The following is a 26458-nucleotide window of genomic DNA, read 5'->3' on the forward strand; positions in this document are numbered from 1 at the left end:
TTCTTCTTCTTCTTCTTCTTCTTCTTCTTCTTCTTCTTCTTCTTCTTCTTCTCATTATTATTATTATTATTATTATTATTATTATGTTACTAATATTATTATTATTATTTCTTCTTCTTCTTCTTCTTCTTCTTCTTCTTCTTCTTCTTCTTCTTCTTCTATTTTGCCTTTCTTTTTCTTTTTTCCGTTACTACTACTTTTTCTGATTTCTTCTTCGTTTTCCCCTTTTACTTTATTCTTTTCTTACTGCTATTTATTTTTTTCTTCTTTTTTCTCTTCTTCCTTTTCTTTTTCTTCTTTTTCTTCTTCCTATTCTTCTATTAGTATTACTGTTACTTCTTTTTCTTCGTTCTGCTTTGCTATTTCTTTTTTTTTCTTTCTTTCTTCCATGACTACTACTTTTATTTCTTCTTCTTCTTCTTCTTCTTTAATTTTTCTTTTCTTCTTTTTTATTTCTTTTTCCCCCTATTTCTCATATTACCTATGCTTCTCCTTCCATTTCGTCTCCTACTTTTTTTTATGTTTCTCTTTTCAAATACGTGATAAGGTGTGCTAGAATAATCATACCAATTAGCCAAGCACCGGAAGTTCTGCGCAAATGGGATGCGCAGTTGTAAAAACTAGTCGAAAAATCACGTATATATAAAAAACAAAACAAAAAAAATTGAAAAAGAAAAACGATTAAAATGGCTAAATAAGATATCAAAACAGAAAAAAAGAAGAATATATCTGCGTGCGTGCGTGCGTGCGTGCGTGTGTGTGTGCGTGTGTGTGTGTGTGTGTGTGTGTGTGTGTGTGTGTGTGTGTGTGTGTGTGTGTGTGTGTGTGTGTGTGTGTGTGTGTGTGTGTAATGTAATATGTGTACGTTTCTCAACAATCATGGCGGTCGGCTAAGAAATCACACGGTGTCAACGTGTCAGGGTCAGTTCCTTATTCCTGTCCAGCGTTCACGGATTAGCGTGATCCAGATAAATTGATATACAACGATTTTGACATTTTTTTTAAAGCTAAACAAAAAAAAAAAAAAAATTTTAATTCAAAGATAACTTTATGTTCACATCGAAATATCTCAAGTCTTTAAAATAAATAAATAGCTTATTTTAGTTGTATTCCCGCGAAATTTTAGCAATTATCAAAAACTAGCAAGTCACTCGACGTTGCCTGGTTGTAAAATACGCATAAATGTTATATTTTAATTAATGCAGATTTCTCATTTATTATAAACAGGTATTAAACGTAACGTTAAATTTCTTAAAAAAAGAATGAAGTAAAAAAGAAAGAAACTATCATACGAGCATGCGAGTATTATGTTTTTTTAAACACTTCACTTCTTGTAAGTAAAAAATACTCAAGCTGAGGTCGAAACGAAAACCTAAAGACAGTACGTTAAGTACGATAACAATTTAACCATCTTGTCGCAATATTTCAAAAGTGTTTTCAAATATACTTATTCTTAACATAGGAAGCTGTCATGTTTCTCAACCGCGCATGCGCAGTCATAGAACAGTTGACAAATAGATAAAATCCGATGACCCCCCCCCAAGTACTAATGTTTAAACTTTGATTCCTTAGCAGAAGTTTTCCACGTATCTGAATAAGTTTGTAGATCAAAAATTCGCTGAGTATATAGGTTGAGAGTTGTCCTCACACACACACACATTCTCACTTTTATAGATATATAGATAAATCGAACACATTTCATACAAATCTTTAACTCTCACAACTTACAGCAACTCTTAAATATTTTTCACAAAAGTATGCTTACATTTCGTTCTCGTTTAATAATCATTACATTTATTCCGACTAAACTGACTCTCCTAAATACGTACTCCCACAGAAAGGCAGAAAAGTCTTTCGTTTGATTTAAAAAAAAAATATATTTATTCTAAAATATCCAAAACAGTTACATAGCGTCTTTTTTTTTTCTATAAAATCTGACGTGCTTGTACATTTAGTGAACCAGACATATGCTCGAAACCTGACGCAAATTGCGTTGCCGAGCAAATCTTACAAACGATACGAAACAACAAATTAGAACATTCATCGGATATGAATGAAAAAGAAAACAAAAAAATGGAAAAGCAAATAAATAAATAAATAAATAAATAAAATACAACAGCAGCCTACCGTACGTTTTATTTATTTATTTATTTATTTCATGATTCAAAACTAATTTAGGGGCGTAGCGTTAAGATTATGGTTTAGGATTAGGGCTAGGGTTTAAATTTAGGGCTAGGATTTATGGTTTATGGTTAGGGTTTATGGTTACGGTTAATTCTTTCAATCAGTAGCGGTAGAAAACAACATTTAGTGAAGAAATAAATGAAAACAATAAAAAAAACTACCGCAATAGTGTTTTACTTTTAATTTTAATTTTTCAATAGTAACTTTAAAACATTTTTTTTTTGCAAGTAATTTTTTGAAAAGTTTTAAGAAGCAAAAGTTGTTTAAAAAGTTTTCAGAATGTAACACTTTTTTTCTCTCCAAAATTGATCAAAAGTCGTCTGCTTATGTGACTTCTCATTGCGTAATCGTATTTGCGTTCGTTGTCGCTTTCTGGTTGGTTAATCAATTTGACCAGCGCTCGGCCAGTGCTCACTATATTCCGACGGTTTATGTCAGATTCCAGGCAAATCCGAACGGACACTTACATAAGCTCGGTCCATAATATGCACGAGTACTAAATCTGATGTTATTTGCACAGCTGCAATTTCAGATTTCAGTTATTTCCACATTCATTTCCTAGCTAGTCATCATATGGGAATATTTCTTAAACTATCTTCACTACATGATGTATAAACATTTAAAATAAAAATAATCAATATTTCAAATTATTCCCGGGATCCCTCGACCCTATAAACACTAATCCACCACGACTGTCTAAATATTACGTTAAACTTTACATTTCTCGAATAGTAATACACCCGACTCGTTCATGAATTACGTCTCTTGTTTTTCTTTTAAACATTTAAATTAAATATAAATAACATTAAAATGATAAATAATAACTCAAATTACATCAAAATAAAAAAAATATATATCTATGGAAAACCAGAAAAAATGGTGCATATTCATAATATTATTATAGGAGACATGATTCATAATATTATCATAGGAGACATAATTTTATAATCTTTTTATAATCATTTTTTTTTATAATCGTTTTCTGGAGATTTCTTTTATATTGTTTCAATCTTGCGAGTTTTGAAAATCTTAGTTGACACTGCACCAAGTGCGCTGAAACTTTTTTTTTTTTTTTTTTTTTTTTTACTCATATTTTCTATATTGTATTTCTATTATCTGGATTGTTGGTCACTCTGCCCGTTCCACTTATTGTCGGAAACTACTGATCCGATCTGGTTGAAATTTTGTACGGATCTTGGTTATTGTTATGAGAACTTACACATTTACGCATAACAGACTCAGCTAAGCATTATATAAATCATGAGGCTAATGCTCTTGTGGGGGAAATATCGCGATCTAACGCGAGGCTTCAAACTGTTTAACTTACCAGTCGGAAAGTATCAACAACCTTTCTTTGTATTTCATTTTCTTATACAATATATTATTTCTATCTAACTCTGTTGTTCGCATCTGCTTTTATGACTCTTTCCTTAGGTTACAATAATTATGATAAAGTGTAGCGAACTAAGTATTATGGTATCCATGGGATGTACACTTCGAAACTAATATTGATTAGTAGTTTGTGGGAGTTGAAAACTCTCAGCCTTACTCGATTGTCGCCTTTTAACTCAGAAGAGCGATCTAGCTACGTCACTTCCTGTTTCTCATATTTCACCCTCTTTTCTGCTGAACGCTCGACCAGTCAAGATGTGACAAACACCGCTCCGGTGGAGCCATGAGCCACCACCGCGTCCTGACTAGTCAGTCAACCGCAAGTAACGTTACTCATCTTCCTATCATTTCTATTACTCTTTCCTGTATATATTTATGCAAATAAATTGCATTTGTTTCGTTGATATATAACGGTATATTTTCGTCTTCATTATGCGACCTTTCGTCTTTTCAATTCCTCTACCATTAAATACATCCCTCCACCATTACACTCATGGGGACGGGGTCGTCTATCGCACAACAGACCATTCTATCCTGTCCCCAACAAGTTAATGAAAAATGAGCACAAGTTTAATAGCATTCAATCATCAATTTGACGTAAAGCACTCATCCTAAGTCAACGACCTGTTGGGTAATTATAAAATCGGTAAAATCAATTAATCGAATAATTACATACCTTGTATAAACTTTCTCTCCCCTCATCAATACGAATGCCCCGATCCGTCTCTGTATTAAAATGTACTCTGACTCTCTCATTATAATACGAACACTCAAATATATAATATTCCTCCCTCTAATATGAACACCCAGTATGCAACATTCATAGCTCTATCAACCTTTTCACGGCCCTGTCGGTGGGGCATTAGAATACACTGACTGCCCCCCTGCAGAGGGTAAAAGTCCCTCAATGGGGGTCCTGGATATGACCTTAAACTATATCCAGTGGTGAGGCCCCAGTTTATGGGCTTTTGAGAGTGTGGAGCCACCCTTTAATTACCATTGCTCCCACGTCCACTCTGACCCAGAGTGGTAGTACCTGTTAGGGTTCTAACTATGGGTTAAATAGAAACGGACTTGAAAACAACAAATATATTCTACTAAAAATTTTTTCTTCAAAATCTTTGGATTCGGCATTAAATAACCCGAAAAGGGTTGATATGCCGTAAAACAAAAACAGCCAACCAAATTAACCTTTTCAGTTTAAAAAAATGAGAGGCGTTACTTTTGAACGAACCTCGAAATAATTTTTTTCAATAAAAATTAAATATCAAGCAAAAATAGATTTTTAATAAAATTCGTTGGAAATTTTTTTTTTCAATGAAAATTAAATATCAAGCAAAAATAGATTTTTAATAAATTTCGTTGGAAATTTTTTTTTTTAATAAAAATTAAATATCAAGCAAAAATAGATTTTTAGTAAATTTCGTTGGAATTTTTTTTTTTTCAATAAAAATTAAATATCAAGCAAAAATAGATTTTTAATAAATTTCGTTGGAAATTTTTTTTTTTCAATAATAATTAAATATCAAGCAAAATTAGACTTTTAATAAAAAATTTGCTGGAATAATTTTTTTTTCAATAAAAATTTAATATCAAGCAAAAATAGATTTTTAATAAAATTTATTGGAATAATTTTTTTTCAATAAAAATTAGATATCTAGCAAAAGTTGATTTTCAATAAATGTTGAAGAAATAATATTTTTCAATAAAAATTAAATATCAACTGATTTTTAATAAAATTTGCAGCAATAATTTTTTAAATAAAAATTAAATATCAACTGATTTTTAATAAAATTTGCAGCAATAATTTTTTCAGTAAAAATTAAATATCAACTGATTTTTAATAAAATTTGTTGCAATAATTTTTTCAATAAAAATCAAATATCAACTGATTTTTAATAAAATTTTCTGCAATAATTTTTCCAATAAAAATTAAATATCAAGCAAAAATTAATTTTTAATAAATTTACTGGAATAATTTTTTTAAAATAAAATTAAATGTCAAGCAAAAATAGATTTTTAATAAAATTGGCTGAAATAATTTTTTTTAATAAAAATTAAATATACATTGATTTTTAATACAATTTGCTGGAATAATTTTTTTCCAATAAAAATTAAATATCAAGCACAAATAGATTTCTGATAAAAATTTTCTTGATTAATTTTTTTCAGTAAAAATAAAATATCAAGCAAAAATAGATTTTTAATAAAATTGTTAGAATTATTTTTTAATAAAAATTAAATATCAGTTGATTTTTAATACAATTTACTGGGATAATTTTTTCTAATTAAATATCCAGCAAAAGTTTATTTTTAATAAAATTTACTGGAATAATTTTTTCTAATTAAATATCCAGCAAAGGTTTATTTTTAATAAAATTTACTGGAATAATTTTTTCTAATTAAATATCCAGCAAAAGTTTATTTTTAATAAAATTTACTGGAATAATTTTTTTAAGTAAATATCCAGCAAAAATTTATTTTTAATAAAATTTACTGGGATAATTTTTTTAAATTAAATATCCAGCAAAGGTTTATTTTTAATAAAATTTGCTGGAATAATTTTTTCTAATTAAATATCCAGCAAAGGTTTATTTTTAATAAAATTTACTGGAATAATTTTTTTTTAATTAAATATCCAGCAAAGGTTTAATTTTAATAAAATTTACTGGAATATTTTTTTCTAATTTAATATCCAGCAAAGGTTTATTTTTAATAAAATTTACTGGAATAATTTTTTCTAATTAAATATCCAGTAAAGGTTTATTTTTAATAAAATTTACTGGAATAATTTTTTCTAATTAAATATCCAGCAAAAGTTTATTTTTAATAAAATTTACTGGAATAATTTTTTCTAATTAAATATCCAGCAAAGGTTTATTTTTAATAAAATTTACTGGAATAATATTCTCTAATTTAATATCCAGCAAAGGTTTATTTTTAATAAAATTTACTGGAATAATTTTTTTTTAATTAAATATCCAGCAAAAGTTTATTTTTAATAAAATTTACTGGAATAATTTTTTCTAATTAAATATCCAGCAAAAGTTTATTTTTAATAAAATTTACTGGAATAATTTTTTCTAATTAAATATCCAGCAAAGGTTTATTTTTAATAAAATTTACTGGAATATTTTTTTCTAATTTAATATCCAGCAAAGGTTTATTTTTAATAAAATTTACTGGAATAATTTTTTTTTAATTAAATATCCAGCAAAGGTGTATTTTTAATAAAATTTACTGGAATAATTTTTTCTAATTAAATATCCAGCAAAGGTTTATTTTTAATAAAATTTACTGGAATAATTTTTTCTAATTAAATATCCAGCAAAGGTTTATTTTTAATAAAATTTACTGGAATAATTTTTTCTAATTAAATATCCAGCAAAGGTTTATTTTTAATAAAATTTACTGGAATAATTTTTTCTAATTAAATATCCAGCAAAGGTTTATTTTTAATAAAATTTACTGGAATAATTTTTTCTAATTAAATATCCAGCAAAGGTTTATTTTTAATAAAATTTACTGGAATAATTTTTTCTAATTAAATATCCAGCAAAGGTTTATTTTTAATAAAATTTACTGGAATAATATTCTCTAATTAAATATCCAGCAAAGGTTTATTTTTAGTAAAATTTGCTGGAATAATTTTTTCTAATTAAATATCCAGAAAAGGTTTATTTTTAATAAAATTTGCTGGAATAATTTTTTTAAATTAAATATCCAGCAAAGGTTTATTTTTAATAAAATTTGCTGGATTTCTTTCTTTTTTTTTTTCAATAAAAATTTAATATCAAGTAAAAATCGATTTTTTTACTTGATTCCTGAAAACCATAAAATAATTTGAATAAAAAAATGTCTAAATTAAAGACGATTGCTTCTCATTCAATTCTTTTTCGTTTTTCTTTTATTTTTAATGAGAGTCTAGTTTTTTTTTTACATAGAGTTCACCACTTATCAAGGCCCAAGGGCAACTCGGGGATAAGGGTTATTGTGTGTACAGTAATCAATGGGATAGTGTAGCTATAGTATTGGAGAATTGATAAGGTGTCATTACTTAGGGGGGCGGTTCATCAGGAATTTGTTTGTGTTGGACTTGAAGACATCCAGGTTGAAGTCGGGAGGGGAACAGGCAAGCGGAACAGAGTTCCACAGGCGTGCATTTCTAAGAAAGAAGCTTTGTTCATGGAATCTACGTTTTGATTTAGGCACAGATAAGGAGTGGGGAAAATTATTGACAGTGGTTTCAGCTAGTCGGGTGTTTTTTTTAAAAACATATATATGATATAGTTATGGCAAATAACTGTCGATTTCATATAACTTTTGTTACTAAACCCGTTTTGTTGTTTACGTGCCAAGATTGATTGAATGTATCAGGTTGACAAAAAGGTTATTGTGGTTTTCAACTTTTAAATTCAGATGAACATTTCTCGGCACAAACAAGAATTCATTGACCAAAATAAGCAATATCAGAATCAACGCACTTTTGCCAACGCAAGACAAGTGTATTTATGCCAGTAACGTAAAAATCTTGCGTTCTGGTGGCGATGAAGTCGCTGAAGGCGTTTTTGATATCGCTTAAGTTTTTTAAGCATTTCTTACGCAGAAAGTTGTTGGGATGCTTGAAAAAGTGGTAGTTAGTAGATGAGAAGTCTTGAGAGTACAGCGGATGAGGCAGAGTTTGGTAGCCCAATTTGTTCAGATTTTTCAGGGTCGGTTTAATAACGTGCGGTTGAATGTGCGCGCCCACAGTACAACTTCCGGTTAGCAAATTATTTTGTTCGTTTTCATCAAAATTATTATTTTTCTTTAAAAACAGAAGAACGTGTTCAGTAGAAAAAAATGGCACTAAAACGATTTATTTAAATATGAAAACAAAAATTCTCAAACATTTAAAATATATTTCCAAAACAATACTTAAATATTTTTTTTAATTCTTAAATATTAAAACAAAATTTTAAAATACTAGAAAAATATTATTTTAATATTAAAAAAATCTTAAACATTAAAATAAAATCTGATTTTTAGTGCAAATTAAAAACATTTTTTAAATATAAAAACAATTCTTAAATATTAAAAAAAAATCTTATCTGTTTAAGAAAGATTTCTCAAATATTAAAAATAATTTCTTAAATATTAAAAAACGATTTTCTTAAATATTAAATTTCTTTTTTTAATATTAAAAAAAAAACTTGAATATTAAAAAGTGTTTTCTTAAATATAAAAATAATTTTCTTAAAATTTTTTGAATTCTTAAATATTTAATGAAAAAATTCTTAAATATTAAAAAACATTTAAATATTAAAAAAAATCATTTAAATATTAAAAAAAAATTAAATATTAAAACAAAATAATTCTTTAAAAAATTTAGTGGGAGTAGTATGGTCCTCTCATATTAAATTTTGAACCCGATTTTATACCATGTCAAGGAAGGAAAGGATACTCTTAGTAATCCTTTAACAGATATGGCAACAGTGATCCATCGTAGGGCGTTTTTGGCTCTTGTACAGGTAGAGGATTGCGTCGAGAGCGAGATACTTTCTGGAGCAGTAGAATGATCCAACCATTTTTCCAGCAACGGTTTTCATATAAGTCTCTCATTTTAAGTCAAAAGTGAAAGCCAGTCCTAGACTCGTTATTGCAAAACAGAAACTACGTAAAAATAACATTAGAAACAAACGAGTTCCTGTTCCAGACGATCGAACAACATACTTATAAAAATGATTCCTTGTTTGTTACACTTTTTCATAACAAATGTCTATACAAGATTTCATCCAGATCTGATCAGTAGTTTCCGAGAAAATTTCTAGATTAAATGTGGTATTGTGGTGACTAATCCTGAATAATCCTTATTAATCACTAACTGTGCATCGAATGGATACCATAATACTTCGTTCGCTGCATTATCATAACAAAGGTCCATACAAAATTTCCGCCAGATCGGCCCAGTATTTTCCGAGAAAAGTGAACCAGACAGACAGACAGACAGACAGACAGACAGACAGACAAAAGGACAAACAGACTTAGAGAAATCTATAATATAAATCTCACCTGTCTGTTAAAATGTATGTATGTATGTATGTATGTATGCCTAAAACTTTCGACAAAGGCGACGAATTTTCACGAGATTGGTATCGTTTTGAAGCTCGAGCCTTCGGACGAAAAATATCGAAAAATTGGCTAAAAAGCATTAATTCCTTTACCCTCAACTAGGCACTTTTCTACAAGGAGGGGTCGCTTTTTTCGCCGATATTTTCGAAAGCCATCCGATCTTTTCGATTGACTAGCCTTAATTTAAACCTTCGCCACTTCCGCTCTGGCGATGGACGCAACAGCAAAGACGTCACGTTTTTTTTGGGGGTTTTTTTTTTCACTTTCTATTCTTCCTTCACGGTACGGGTTCGAACCTGCCTACCTACTACCACTTTTTTTTTTTCTCAACACACACCTTCAAACACCCGGGCAACGCCAGGCACCCATGTTAGTATAATATGGGTTGTTATTAATCGTCTACTCCACTCGTTCCTTCCATCTACCTGAATCTTCTCTTATCTCCTCTATTCTAGTTGACCCTTCTGTTCTAATTACTCCAGGGTTTCTAAGGGTTATTTACAGAAAGTGGCGCCTCGCTAAAAGAAACACAAATACGCACCGTAAGAAAGGAAAGAAAAATAACAAAGAATTACGTTTGGCGAATGTATATCTCAAAAGAATTTTTTATTTTTTTTTTTTGTTTTTGTATGTGTATGAAAACCCTTACCTTCAGGGGGTACGGTAAAACGAATAAATTGAATGGACATATACCATTCATCTTTCTGAAAAAAAACAAAACAAAAAAACAAACAAAAAAAAAAACAACAAAAAAAAACAACAAAACAAAAAAAAAACGATATTGTTAAGAGGCCCTCCATTCAGATATATACCATTCCTATAAAAAAAAAAAGAAAAAAGAAAGAAATATGGCCGACCAGACGCTTTCTCACGCTGAAGAACTATTAATTATCTCCCTTGAGGGCTTTTCTGTTGAGCAGCAATGACAAATCCATTTCCTTCTGGGACTCTCACCCTGGGTGTTGAGTTTAGAAAGGAAAAATAAATGTTTGGTCAACTCAGGCCACAAGTGCCAAGAAGAGGGAAACCGGGGCGAATACCAGCATCTACTTTTCGACGAAGCAATTAGATAAATAGAATCGGCAGACACTTATGCATCGAAATGTACAAAAATTTAGATTTGTCGATGTATCCAACTTACTGAAACACACGCGCACGCGCGCACACACACACACACACACATATATATATCTAAAATCTTAAATATCTATCTATCTATCTATCTATCTATCTTTCTTTCTTTCTGTCTATCTATCTATCTATCTATCTATCTATCTATCTATCTATCTATCTATCTATCTACCTATCTATCTTTCTTTTTTTCTTTCTGTCTGTCCTTAGATGTCGGAAAGCCTTCTACTATAACAATTTCTTCCCTTGAACTGCTAGACTTTGGAATTCCTCCCGCTTCCCAGTTTTCTTAACTTTACTGACATGTAGAAGTTCAAGTATAATGTTAACATACACCTCGCTGCTCAACTCCCTACATAGTGTCCCTGTAGGTTTGGTCTCAAATGAAAGCATCTCTCATCCAAGTGGCACTGTGTCTTGCGTGTGTCGAAAAAACAGTAAGCCAAGATAACACCATTAATAGTAGGAGCGCTAGGAACAATACCGAAAAACTTTGGAAAAAGAATGGGAGAAACTGGAATCAGAGGGATGGCTGAGAAGATACAACGCATAACAATAATGAAAACGACTGAAATATTAAGGAAAACGCTTGAACGCAGCGACTAAAACACGTGAGCTACAGGCGCACAACGAACACACAGAAACTGCTATAGATGCAAAACACAAAGAGACATCACATTGAATCAGGAAAACTGAAACTGTATCATTGTAAGAAACCCCCTGCGCCCACACTAAATAATCGAGAAGGGTCAAGGAGGATGGAAAGACCGAGGAGAGAAAACACTAGCCAGACCTCCGCTGGTTGAGTGCAGAGAGGACTGGGACCTTGGGTAGGCTTTTTGCCATCCAAATTCCAGTGAAGACTAATGATCGCCGCCAACGAGAAACCAAAGGTAAGCGGCTGTTACGATAATGCAAATTGATCTGCAAAGGTTATCAAAAGTGGTGGAGAGTACTAGAAATCTGGGGAGACTTGTTGTCACTCAGACTCCAGAGAAACCTTTGATTATGGCTTTTGTGACTGCTCCTAGTGATAAAATAATAAAAACAGAGAGACGGATGTGCACCCGCTATTCTGTTTTCGGCAAGTTCTTTGATCTGGACATCTTCAAGATCAACATAGGCAAAATCTAGCACCTTACATAAAGAACACACTTATCATGTAATTCCACAATCCCAGGATTTACCTCCTCACCCTATTCGCGCAATTTTCTTTTGCCACGCATATTGTTCGCTGGCTTGTATATCCTTATCTTTTGATTTGTGTCACATCTTCGCGTGGTGTGAGACGGGGTAGCTAAAAAGCAACTTCAAATAGTCTGGCGTTTGTAGTCGAACGCGCATTTTTAGCGCTAACCGTGCTGATTGAAATGGACGTATCTTCATGATATTTGTTGCTGCTGCTGCTACTGCTGCTGCTGCTGCTGCTGATACTGCTACTGCTGCTGCGTGCGTGTGTATTTCTCTCTGGAGCGTGTTTCCTTTCATGTTTTCTTTGATGTCTAGCACCGCCTTCATCATCAAAGCATGTTCCACTTTGCCGGCAAAAATATCTTCATTTAAAACATCACTTCGCGTAGGCGTATCCATATGAAACCTTATTCGTGATACAGAACAGGTCGTACGACGGCTTTGTAAAAAGGGCGAAAGAAACAGATATCAAATAGTCATACGAAACCCCTTTTGTATAAATTAAGTCACCAGCCCGTGTTACACTACTTATCCATTCTATAGAAAAAGGATGCTGATATTATATACGTGTCGTACCATTACAATAAAACCGTATTGTTTGTTTACAATATACGTCGTATATGACATCATCGTCATGTATGATGACGTCATATGTTTATAATTTGTTCACATAAACGGCGTATATAACGTCATAGCAAATAGCGTCATATATGATGACGTAATATGTTTATATTTGTTCACAAAAACGTCATATACGACGTCATAGAAGATGGCATCTTAGCAGATGACGTCCTATATGATGACGTCGTATGTCATCGCAGATATTATATGATTTACATTGTTTCGACCTGGCAACACCAGGTACATACAGCTAGTTGTATAATAATAATATTCATAATCGAAATGAATTAGACCCGTTGTGTCGTCCATTGAACTTGAGTTAAATTGTTTGAGTCAAGATAAGTGAGTATGCGAAGCCAGTTAAATATAAAACAATCACATTGCAAAAGCCAAAGTTTCTGCGTCCTCCTCTCTCTCTCTCTCTCTCTCTCTCTCTCTCTCTCTCTCTCTCTCTCTCTCTCTCCCTTCCTCCATCTCCCTGTCCTATTCTACGTACCTAAAATTCAACGAAACTTTCCTAGAACTGACCGTCTGGTCGAAGTTGCAAAGTCAACTTTCTCCATTTGCTAAGACGTTACCCCTGAGTCGACATTAATTAACACGAGAATTAAGGGAAATTAAACACCTACAAATGCCAAATGCGGGTTCAGCAAAGAGCAGTTAGAGATTGTTCAAACGATCTGAATTCATGATATATATATATATATATATATATATATATATATATATATATATATATATATATATATATATATATATATATATATATATATATTTGGTAAAACTGGTAATTAGTAAAAACATGAAGAGAGTGCTCAATACTATTGTAGAGCAAATATGTGTTTTATTTTTTTTATTACCGTTTTATCTGTTGTTAGTATTAGGAGCTAATACTAACAACCACTTCAGTAAGGTCTGACGAGGCTGTTGGATCGTAAACATCGTCCAACTTCTTAAACATATGTAACCAAACAGATAAAACGGTAATAAAAAATAAAACACACACACACACACACACACACACACACACACATATATGCATAGATCATCGTATAACGATTAGATCACTCTCTGACTGACGTAAATGAACATTTAAAATTAAAATGTTTAAAATTCGACGTTATTTCACGCGGTTAATGGTAGCCGAATGGATTAGGTCTTCGCTAATCGAGCCAGAGATGTCTTATGATGCGGGGTTCGAATCGTTCGACTGGTATTAATCGTGACACCCTGCACTGAAGATTCCCGAAAGGATGAAACACTAGTGTCTGTAGGTATTTAATTATTATAGTAAAAAATAATTATGACAGCCCCTTTAAGAAATTCGTTTCTTATCGTTGAGCACTTTCAGTGGAATTAAAGTCGGTCAATTTAGCTCTAATGCATAGATCATCGTATAACGATTAGATCACTCTCTGACTGACGTAAATGAACATTTAAAATTAAAATGTTTAAAATTCGACGTTATTTCACGCGGTTAATGGTAACCGAATGGATTAGGTCTTCGTTAATCGAGCCAGAGATGTCTTATGATGCGGGGTTCGAATCGTTCGACTGGTATTAATCGTGACACCCTGCACTGAAGATTCCCGAAAGGATGAAACACTAGTGTCTGTAGGTATTTAATTATTATAGTAAAAAATAATTATATATATATATATATATATATATATATATATATATATATACAAGTGAAAATGTCTGTCTCTGTGTGTGTCTGTGTGTGTACATTTGCCTTCCAAATAACTCTGTCAATTTTCAGTCTACAGACTCTAGATTTGACATAAGGGGTATTGAGATTGGGGAAAATCTTATAATCGGTTTTCGGCCTGAAATTTGGCTGTCAAGGGGTTAAAGTTCAACGATTTGACCTTTGCGGCCGCTACCAAACTCCTTCGCCAATTTTGGGTCTAAACACTTGCAATTTTAAATATAGGTTACTTGGACATGGATCAAACTTTTTAATTTGATTTAAGCCCCAAAAAATAAATGTTAAGGGGTAAAAATTGGGGTCAAAGTTAAAAAAAATTGATCTCTGTGGTATCTATCAAATTATTCAGCCAATTTCTGGTCTAAACATTTGAAATTTTATATAAAGGGTATTCAGACATAGGGCAAATTTTTAATCGGTTTGGTCGAAAATTTGAGCTGTAAAGAGGTCAAAGTTCAAAAGATTTGCAGTGCCTAGCAAACTACTCAACCAATTTTTAATCTAAACATTTGAAATTTTTACATAACGGGTATTCAGACATGCGGCAAGCATTTAAATCGGTTTTAGGGTGAACATTTGGCTGTCAAAAGGTAATGGTTGAAAGAGTTGACCTTTGCAGATTCTACCAAATTTCTCCACCAATTTGGGGTCTAAACACTTGAAACTTTAGATATAGGTTACCTGAACATGAGTCAAACTCTTTAATATATATATATATATATATATATATATATATATATATATATATATATTACAATTAAATAATTATATATATATATATATTACAATTAAATAATTATATATATATACACACATATATATATATTACAATTAAATAATTATATATATATATATATATATATATATATATATATATATATATATATATATAATAAAAATTACAATTAAATTTACCAAAATATGTTTTTAACTCTTTTTCAAAGTGTTTTTTTACATGTTTTATTAACTGTTTGCTCTTATTATAAGCTCTATCTCCTACTTGGTTTTATCGAGCTTTTACATCTGGTTGAGATTACTTTATAAATATTAATTCTTTAATATTTATAATATACTTTAGTTTTACCATCTTGGATCATTTTGGTAAATTTAATTGTAATTTTTATTTTATTATAAGCTCCCGCTTGGTTGAGCTTTTTATTCTCTCCAGATATGTTTGAAAAGGAACACATTCCTCTGCCTGCCAAAAATATCCCTATTCCTACCCAACAAGAATATATCCACAAATTTGTTCTCGCTTTGAACACTTTCCTAAAAAATATGGAAGACTTATCACCATGACTTAAGAATTAACAATAAACTTAAAGCGCCTATTTCCTCTGAAGACCAACCTCACCCAGAAATCTTAACAAATGAACTTCCTATCAATTCTCATAGAGAACAAAAGAAAATCGAAAGAATTTCTGCCAAATTTTATGGATTAAAAACAACTACCCACCCCAAATGCAACCCCTACCTTCAGGAGTTTGAGAATTCCATGTTAAATTTAGTCAAAAAAATTAAATTTAAGAAAAATAAACACCATTATAATCCGGTTACTCGAAAAATAAATAATTTTGCCGAAAAAGTTAAAAAGAATAAACATATTTTCGTCCCTGCTGATAAGACAACAAATTATTATAAACTTGACTATCCTACATATAAAAGATTTTTGTATAAAGAACTTAATAAATCTTATAAAATAGTCCCTCCTAAGACTTTAGATTCCATTAATTCTGAAGCTACACCTTTACTGACTTCTATGAATATTCATAACTTCACTGAAATAATTTCTCCGGGTACCTTTAGATTCACCCTCAAGTATCATAAACCTAATCTCTATGACAACCCCTCCATCAGATTGATCTGCCCATCTAACTCTGACTTAGGTGCTGTAAGCAAAAATATCTTATATAGAATTATCCCTTCTATTAAAGAAAAAGTAAGTTTCCCTCTTTGGCTAAATTCAGATTCCGTAATTAATTGGTTTGTCTCCGTTAAAAATAAACACCTCCTTAACTTCATAACCTTTGACAGCCAAAATTATTATCAATCAATTATCTCTGATCCTTTTAAATAAGGCTCTTATCTTTGCTAAAAGAAATTCTGACTTAACTAATTTAGAAATTAAATTAATTCTCCCAGCGAGACAATTTAACAATAAGTTTTGGACTAGAAAGGACACCCCTGATAATCTTGACATTTTGATGGGTCCTTCTGACTCTGCAGAAGTTACCGATTTAGTGAGACTCTTCTTATTGAAAGAACTTAAATACCACTTCAAACATATTCAAGGGGGCCTTTATAGAGTTGATGCCCTTTTTACTACAACAGCCAGACCAAGATAGTACAACAAAACAATTAAAAAATTACATAACTTTTTTAATAACTTTGGCCTTTCTATAATTATCGAACCAAACAAAAAAAACTTCAAATTTTCTAGATGTTACACTTAATCTTAACATCGAAACTCATAAACCCAACCTTACGCGTTTATACGTCCATAAACCTTCTAACCCCCCCCCCAACTCAATTATAAAATCTATAGTACCATCCGTCTCTGTAAGAATTTCTGCTCCTGCTGATAAAAAACTTTTAATCAAAATGCTACTTTCTTCAATAATGCCTTAAGGAATTCAGGACACAAGGAAGGTATTAAATACAACCATTACGCTCCTTCTGCTGGCCGCCTTAAATCTGTAACCACACGCAATATGATTCGCAAGAAAACAGTTCAAATAACAAGATCTGCCGCTATCAATAACAATGAACCAGTCTACATATATAATCCAAATACCAAAATTATACTCTAAAATACTAATCGTAATACCTCTAACCCACCTAGTCGCATCAGGAGAAAGAAAAATATTTGGTTTAATCCTCCATTTAGCGTAAATGTCAAAACTAATATACCTAAGGAATTCTTCAACATTGTACAAAACTCTTTCAAATACCCACACAGATATAGTTCTATTTTAAATAAAAACTCAATAAGAATTTCTTATTCAACAATGCCTAATTTAGCACAAAGAATCTTAACATCTAATAACAAAAAAATTAAATCAGCCCAAAAAATCCCTTCCCCAATTAAACACAAAACTAACTGTAATTGTAATAACAAACATCTTTACCCACTCAATAATGATTGCATCCATAAAAATGTTATATATTCATGAAAACTTACTGAGCTCCCACACAATCCTCCCATAACAGACACTAACATTTCTGTTATCCTTCTTCCCATCCTCCATCTGATATAGTTACTAATCCAATATACAACTCGAGCAGACCTTCAATCTACAATCATACAACTAGCAATAGCAATAATAATAATAATAATGATAATAATAATAATAATAATAATAATAATAATAATGAGAATAATAATATTGCTCCTAACAACCATCCTAACACTAACAACACTCATTATCTCTTCCAAAACACTCGTCGTACTATCATTGTCCCACCCTTTGTTGAACACAATGAACAAAATTAAAACTATTTAACTAATACAAATCAGCAAATTAATATTAATATCAGACCTCGAGCTTTTAATAAACTACATATATATATCGACGCTACTTCAACATTAATTAAGAAAAGAATATCAAACCACATTTCTTCTTTTAACAACCATAATTCTAATAATAACCAAGGAACTTCTCTAACCACTTTAATTAAAAAACTTAACTCGAATAATACCCCCTTTTCAATCAAATGGACTATCATAAAAATCGTTAAGTCTTATACTACAGGCTCTAAGTCATGTCGCCTCTGCATAACCGAAGCTATAACTATAATTACTTCCCCTCAAAGTAACAATATAATAAATTCTAAAAACGAACTGATCTCTTTCTGTAAACATAAGTCCAAATTTAATAATGGTAATTTTGAAATTACATAGCTATTACTTTAACCTTTCAGATATATATAATTATCCTTTAACATTTTTTTCTACATACTTTCTTGATACTTTATAACCCAATAATCCTTTATTTCAATCTTTATTTCTTCTTTGCTTGGCCGCTTTTTAAACTGCAATTTCCGTTTTAGTTTTTAAATATTCCTATCTATCAATTATATCGATCTACTTACACATCCATATCCTGTATTTATATTTATTTATATTTTACTATATGCATTTACTTACATACTTACTTGCTTTATGGGAATTTGCAGATACTGGCCATCCTCTCCCTTTAAAATTTTTTTATTTTATATTTATTTTTATTTTTTATTTTTATTTATTTATTTGTTTATTTTTTCCATTTAGTGTCTTTTAATAACTCTTGCTGACATTTTCTTAAGTAATAACCTGTACATTTCAATTGACCTCTTTTTTTTCTTTTTTTTTGCCCTATATTATTCCCGCCTTTTAACGTTATCCTATTTGGGTCATTTTGACAGTTTCTTTTCTAATTTAATTTTATCACCATTTAATCTTTTCTCTCTCTCTCTTCTTCTTCTTCTTCTTCTTCTTCTTCTTCTTCTTCTTCTTCTTCTTCTTTACTGTTTTTTTTATTACACTTTGTTCTCGGCAGCCGTGTTAAAAGCATATCTTATTTTTCTTTTATTATTATTGAAATTTTTTCCCCTTTTCCTTGTACATATTTGTGAATTATTCCACGGATTTCGGCCTTTTGGATTATTTTGGACCATCATCCAATTACACGATTTCCTTGGATTTTACTTGTGCGAATGGAAAATTAAATTAACTGTCTTGAACTTACATTTTTGGATTTTACCATCATTGGATACCTTACCTTTCACCTGTCTATTCATTCACGTGAAATCACCTTTTTCTTCACCGTATTTCCTCTGCTTCAGTTTTGTTATCAAATAAGATCTTTGACTTACTTGCAGTTTCATCAAATACTTTTGTATGCAAAATCCGATCCCGCATTTTGCTAATTCCTACCCTCTTCGAAACTCCGCGGATTAAAGACTATCCATTTATTAAGTGTTTCCTTTTCAGATTAAATATGTTTTTAACTCTTTTTCAAAGTGTTTTAACATGTTTTATTAACTATTTGCTCTTATATATATATATATATATATATATATATATATATATATGTGTGTGTGTGTGTGTGTGTGTGTGTGTGTGTGTGTGTGTGTGCACATAAAGTTATGAACAGTACATAGGGCCCGAGAAAAGCCGGGTTGAACTGCTAGTTCAAACGATTTTCATTGTTTGAAAATACTCTGAGTTAACACGTCCTTGTGAAAACTAACTTGCCTTTAGAAGTGAAGAGGAAAGCGAATGCAAACGAAGAAGGTAGCAATTAGGACCATTTTCTTTGTAGTGTTCGTTGGAATCGTTTCGTGATTCAGTAACACTATATATATATATATATATATATATATATATATATATATATATATATATATATATATATATATATATATATATATATATTAATATTTTTTTCTTTCTTTCTTTACTTTCACAGCATGGCCAAATATCGAGAAAAATCTCTTTATAATTTTTTTTTTTCACTCATTTCTATTGCAGTCATTTTTCGGTAGCATTGCCATCCATTATGTTATTTACACTATAGCGTAAACATGAAACGCAGAAATTAAACCCAAACCGGAAGCATTTGGTCTCAATTGCAAAGCTTTACATAAAATTAGAACTGCAGCTATTTCAAGTTTGTTACAATGCCGAGTAGGCTTAACCGGAAGCATCCATTGTGAAGGAAAAACGATGGTCTAGAAAGACAGAATTTACGATGATTTCCGTATGTCAGAGGATTATTTTTCCTAATCCTGACATTGTGTAAAATCTGATTTAAAATTAAAATGTTAACGACAATTCCGTTTGTCTATACTTATATATAAAAGACAGTTTGTGTGTGTGGGGGGTGAATGTGTGTGTGCGTGTGCGTGTGCGCGTGTAAGAGTGTGTGTGAGATAGAGAAAGAGAGAAAGAGAGAGAGAGAGAGAGAGAGAGAGAGAGAGAGAGAGAGAGAGAGAGAGAGAGAGAGAGAGAGAGGAGAGTTCCCTATAAATTCCGAAACGGCCAGATCAGTTTTTTTTTTTAAATTTCACACACATTTTGGGTCTAAATTTTGGTATTTTATGTGTCTGAGTGTTTTTATATAAGTTTTGTATCGGAATGCCTCCGGTAAGTGTCGACAATCGACAGTCGAAAAAATCCGATCAAAGAAGAAACAGTCCGATTTTTATTTTATACAGGTTAACATCACAAATGCATTAGAGAAGTTTTATCACCGCACAAACAAATTGCCCGGCATATAAAATCAACAGTATGGTGTTTGATAAGACAGGGGCGCGTTCAAAATGAATGTTTCTGCTTTACAGCACAATTGAATCATGATACTTGATTTTTGCATTTTAATTCAAACCATTATATAAAAATAATTTTATAAAATCAACAGTACTTTCTCTACAGTGCAACATAGACTACAATGTATTGTAGACTGAGTCATGGCAAGTTTAAATGCAAAATGTTCCTTTCAACTTGCCGGCGTATTTCTATTACTTCTGTGAATGCGCAAATCCATTCATAACTTGAACTGATTTAATTTTAAATCTATCTATCGATAGCTCAAACGGTAGGGAACATAGCTTGAGCGCTAAATGTTTTGGTTTCGATTCTAGCTGATGGCATCCAAATCATTTTGTTTAAATCTTTTGAAATCAGTATTATATGTTAGGTACAATATAATAATCAATAGAGAATTGAATCTATAATAATAAATACAAAATCTGCATAGATTAAAATATATTTAAGCGTATTTTACGACCGGGCAAGGCCGATCACCCCCCTCCCCGCTAGTCTATATATGAAATAAATAATTGTTTTCCTTTCATTTAGTGAATTTAGAAATTACGCAAAGTTTTAACTTGCTAGCAAATAACTTAGATATCATGTGGACTGAAGGAGTCGCCCCTGTCCATTTAATTTTGGCTAATTGTTTCTTTTTACTTTTTTTTTTTCCAGGATGTCGAACCTCGTCCGGTACCCCCTGATCCAAAGACGAGTTGGATCTCTTTCGTACGTCAACCGCCAAAGACATCACCCAAAAGGCCAAAGGTTAAACGAAGAAAGAAACCAATGGTAAGTACCGCTGATACCAGATTAGGCTGTCTGAAGATATTGGCTCCCTGATGCAAATGCACCCTACATGAATATTTTTTGTCTTTTAACTCTTTTGCAAAACTCAGTCATGTTCTGCGAAGAAAAACAAAAAAAAACTTAAAAAAAAACGACAATACCCTTTTCTTCCTCCCCCATTTTCCTACTGGCTTTCTGACGTAAAAAGGCACCAAACATTAATATTATCACACTTTCCCTTTGCAAAACTCAATCATGTTCTGCAAAACCGGGAACAAAAAACAACAGAATCCACTACAAAACAACCAAACCAAACACTATGAATTAATAGTGGAAGATATAAACAACATTCTATAAAAAAAATTACTGGATTCAGCATGAAAAATCCAAAAGGGGTTGATTTGCTGTGAAGCAAACTAATTAACTAAACCAATAATAAGTATTTTTTTAATTTTATTTTACTTGGGAGTAATCATTTATCAAAACCCAAAGGCCACTCGAGGATAAGGGTTAATGAATGTAAGGTGGTGACTTAGTAATCGTTAATGGTGTAAATTGGGTAGAATTTGATTATTTATGGGGATGGCTCAACAAGAACTTGTTTACATTGGACTTGAAGGCTACCATGTTGTATTCAACCAGGACACAGGTCAGCGGAACAGTGTTCCACAGGCGTGCAGTTCTGGGAAAGAAGCTTTGTTCATGGAAGTTGCGTTTAGATTTAGGCACAGATAAAGAATGGATGGAATCATATAGTGGTTGTAGCTAGTCGAGTGTTTTTGTGAAAGTTTTGCATGGGGGAACTATAGATTGGAGTTCAGTCGAGTACTTGCAATGAAACTTGCTAGTCAAACTTGTGTTTCTAGATATGTATGAGATTGAGACCAAGTGACAACAAGTCCTGCAATTATGTTTATTATTTTTTTTTTAGATATGGATTAATTATTTATATCATTTGTATTATTCAGACTATTGTGTTTTTAAAAAACATTTCGACCTATGTAACCTCTGACCTTCTTCAAGTGTATCTTGTCAAACTCGGGCATCTTCCTGTCGAACTTGGAAAAAGGATTTCTAGTGTGACGTAGTCGCCCCTTAATTTTTCCTAAGCGGGTTCCAAACATGAATAATGGTAATCTGTTTCAAATTGTTATGCGTGATGTTGTCTCTTATTGTTATGTGTCACGCAGCCATTGATTGAGGAGATTGTCACATCTTTTATGGGCCATTTAATTTAATATTAAAGCATACAATCGGTCAACTTCCATGTAGATTTAGTCAAAACAGATAAATGCATTCAAAGTTTCAAGTAAACTTTATATATAGCAAAATATAAGTTCTTCGCATTAAGGAAATAAAAGAAAGGAATTAAAAAGAAATGTACTTATTTTATATATGACTAGCGGGGTTGCTCGGCGTTGCCTGGTTGTTTAGTTGGTGTAATAAGGACACCCGGGCTGGGGGAGGGTAAAAACAACAGTAGCGGGGGTGCCCGGGTATGTTTAGGTGGTGTAGTAAGGAACCCCAGGGGGGGGGCTAAAAAGCGATAGTAAGGGCGGGGGGAATCAAAACAACAGTAGGCAGAGGTGTTTAAAAAAGTGGTTGTAGGCAGGCAATCTCGAACTCGTAACGCGAAGGAGGAAAAAGAAAAAAGACCTGGCCTCTTTGTGGTTATCTCCATCGCGCGACCTGAAGACAAAAACGTTGAAATTAAGTGAAATCAATCTAACAGTGACGATGACTTGCTAAAATGTCGGCGAAAAAAAAAGCTACCCTTCCTTGTGCAAAACTGCCCAGTTTAGGGTGGAATAATTAATGATTTCGGCCAATTTTTCGATATTTGTCGTCCGAGACATCCAACTTCAAAATGATACCGATCTCGTCGCCTATGTCGAAAGTTTTCGTCACACACACACACACACACACACACACACACACACACACACACACACACACACACACACACACACACACATTTTGCCCTTTATATACATATATATACAATAACATAGATATCTTCCTTCTGGCTTTCGGGAATAAGTTCGATGAGAGTGTATTCAGCTCTTACAGCGAGGGTAGATATATGTCTCTACTGATTTTGTGTTTTTCTTCTCTCTCTCTCTCTCTCTCTCTCTCTCTCTCTCTCTCTCTCTTTCTCTCTCTCCCCCTCTCTCTCCTTTTCTCTCTTTGGTTCACAAAAAAAAAACCCTCAGCTTTTTATATCCACATGTAGGCTTCAAAAGGAATTAACGAGAAACACTCGTCTAGCTGAAACCACTATCAATAATTTCCCCCATTCTTTATCTGTGCCTAAACCTAAACGTAGATTCCATAAATAAGGTTTCTCTCTTAGAACTGCACCCCTGTGGAACTGCCTTCTATTCGCCTGCTTTCCAGCTGACTACAATATGGTCGTCTTCAAGTCTTGATGACCCGTTCCCCTTAAGTAATCCAATTTACCAAATTCACACTACTAACGATTACTATGATAAGCCCCATTGATTACTGTACACTCTTTAATCCTTATCCTTGAGTGGACTCTGAGTCTTGATAAGTGGTGACACCTGTGTAAAAATTAATAATAATAACGGTCCATATTATTAATTTTGGATGCTAAAACTTTTATTGGCTAGAAATTAATTTTGTAACCATTTTTTTTTTAGACCAAAGGAATGCGCGGAGCCTGGTAAAAACATTTTTGTATTTGGCGAGTTAACATCTGGTGATGAATGTGCTTGTCGTCCCCACAGGATCGGCTTGTCAATATGTAACAAATATTAAAAAGGAAAGTAAAAATCTGAACTTTATATCGGTCAGTAGTTGTGTTCTACAGCTTGTTCGAGCACAACGAAGACTCAAGGATTTTATTGATGTCGCGTACATTCATTTGTTTATGTACATAGGACATTACCCCTTTCTCCAAATCAACTTTACAGCTCGCTGTACTTATCAAAATCATTATATTTTTACACGTTCAATCTCCTTGGCCTTCGGGTCAAGATCAAAGTGTTAGTATCTGTTCTCCAGATGCTGCATTTCAATTTCTTGTTCTGTCAGTGGAAGAGAGGTCCTTCACGATTGGGACAATTTTTATTTTTGTTCCTTTTCTCCACGTTAAAAAACGACCCTGGTGTCTAACTCTGACGCTTTCTTGACAGAGTACAAAACCAACTTCGAAATCTAGTGGGCTATGATCTATTTTCGTTTCTATCTCTTCTCTCTTTTTCTGTTTTGTCTCTCCCTTTCACCCCCCTTTCGTTCCTTTTCTCTCTTTTTCCCCCCTCTCTTTCCCTTCCCCCTCTTCATATTTCTCTTCTATCCCTCTTCTTCTATTTGTCTCTCTCCATCCATCTGTTTCTCTCTCTCTCTCTCTCTCTCTCTCTCTCTCTCTCTCTCTCTCTTTCGCTCCCCTTCTTTGGCGCTCTCTCTGTTTTCCCTGTCTCCCTCTCTTCTCATCTCCTACCCCCTCTCTCCCTTCCCCTCTTTTTCTCCCTATCTCATCCATCCTTTCTTTCTCTCAACATTTGTTATTTCCATGGAAAATGCTCGATTTGGCTTCAGTTTTTAGTTCAACTCATAAGACATTCACAGCAAGACCTCCACATGCTCAGCGTTAAGCGAAATTTTCATCAATAGAGCTTCTTTGCAGGGGCTTCGTACCTGTAGAATATATTGCTGCAGGACTGCTTCCCGGCTGATTATAACTTGATCGTTGTCAAAACTAATGAGAACAAATTTCCTGTTATAGATTACCCCAAAATGTAATCAAACGCAAATAAGGCCATTCATAAAGTTTAGTACTCTTATAGTCTTCCTCATCTTTCGAGTAGTATTTATTCTCACCGTATTAATCATTATCCTCGAGTCACTTTTGGTCTTGATGAATATCAAAAAACTTTCTAGAATCACAAAAGACCGAAACAGTCTTGAGTTTCAAATGCAAAACACAAATCTGCATGTTGCATTGCAGCGTTTGTGACGTGTTTGTGTCGCGGAACGGCACCAAATCACTGTGTGTTATGGAGGTTACACAGAGACGACGAAGAGACCCAATACTCGCGGAGTTCACATTTATAATAGAAGAGATAGGGGGGGGCAATTCTTAGGACAGTGGCGATGAAAGATAGCTGTGAAGGAAAGTGTTAATGACAATTATTTTTACAAGACGATAAAGACAAAACACATTACCTTGTGGTTGAAAGACGAACGAAGACAAAAGGCTTTACATAACAAATACAAGACGTTTATTCATCTGGTGATTAGAATTCGATACCTGCTACGTTGCTATATTTTCATCTGTTTCTGACCCCTTCGTTTCCTAAGGAGTTTCTGTCAGTCTTCCCAACTCACTCGGACTCCTCCGACTGATTGCTTCAAACTCTGACTAACTGATTCATAGTCTAACTTAAGTGTATATTTATTAACTGTATACTTCTTTGTAACGTCAGCATGTGGGCCAGACATGTGAATTCCATGCACATGCTTCCAACACATGTGCCGGCAACACAAGTCCCGGATGTTCTCTGTGGACATTCTTTAATTCCATTGTTCCATTATTCTTGCTCTGATCGAAATTAAACCAATACAACTTTCTGTTTACCTACATTCTTTGTTGTAGAAGTTATTTCTGACTTGCATTCCTTATCACAATGGATAATTCACTGCATTTCTGGAATCGTATTTACCTCATAAGAATGTATTCATTTTAACTTTCAATAATTACGTTTGATTTGAGAATTCTCTTTCAATAATAATATTCGATCCTAATTACTTCGTATTTAACTAAAAGCCTACAGCTGTCCCCTTCAATATGAAACATGTATTCCATTCGCTAACCTATTCTTGTATAACACACTTTTGTAATAAAGTCATCCATCATCATCATCATCATCTTTATTACTGGTTATCATCTTAGTATCATTGTCCTTTTTATTGTTGCTGTTGTTTTTTGTTTTTGTTGTTATTATTGCTGTTTTTCTCTACCTACCTCACGGGTAGTTTTGCTACGCCTATTCTTATGCAATTTTCTATTTTTT

At 32.3% G+C, this 26458-nt stretch overlaps 1 protein-coding gene across 1 annotated transcript in view; it reads left to right on the top strand.

The window, feature by feature from the left end:
• LOC145259704 (adipolin-like) overlaps positions 1–26458 on the top strand; it is a 92291-nt gene that overhangs the window by 44281 nt on the left and 21552 nt on the right. Inside the window, exon 2 of the mRNA XM_080117378.1 lies at positions 21309–21425. Within this exon, the coding sequence (XP_079973504.1) occupies positions 21309–21425 (117 nt within the window). The remainder of the gene's footprint in view (positions 1–21308; positions 21426–26458) is intronic.

This window comes from Euprymna scolopes, chromosome 35 (assembly GCF_053919585.1).
Source record: "Euprymna scolopes isolate OS-2025 chromosome 35, ASM5391958v1, whole genome shotgun sequence".
In the NCBI taxonomy this organism is placed as follows: Eukaryota; Metazoa; Mollusca; class Cephalopoda; order Sepiida; family Sepiolidae; genus Euprymna; species Euprymna scolopes.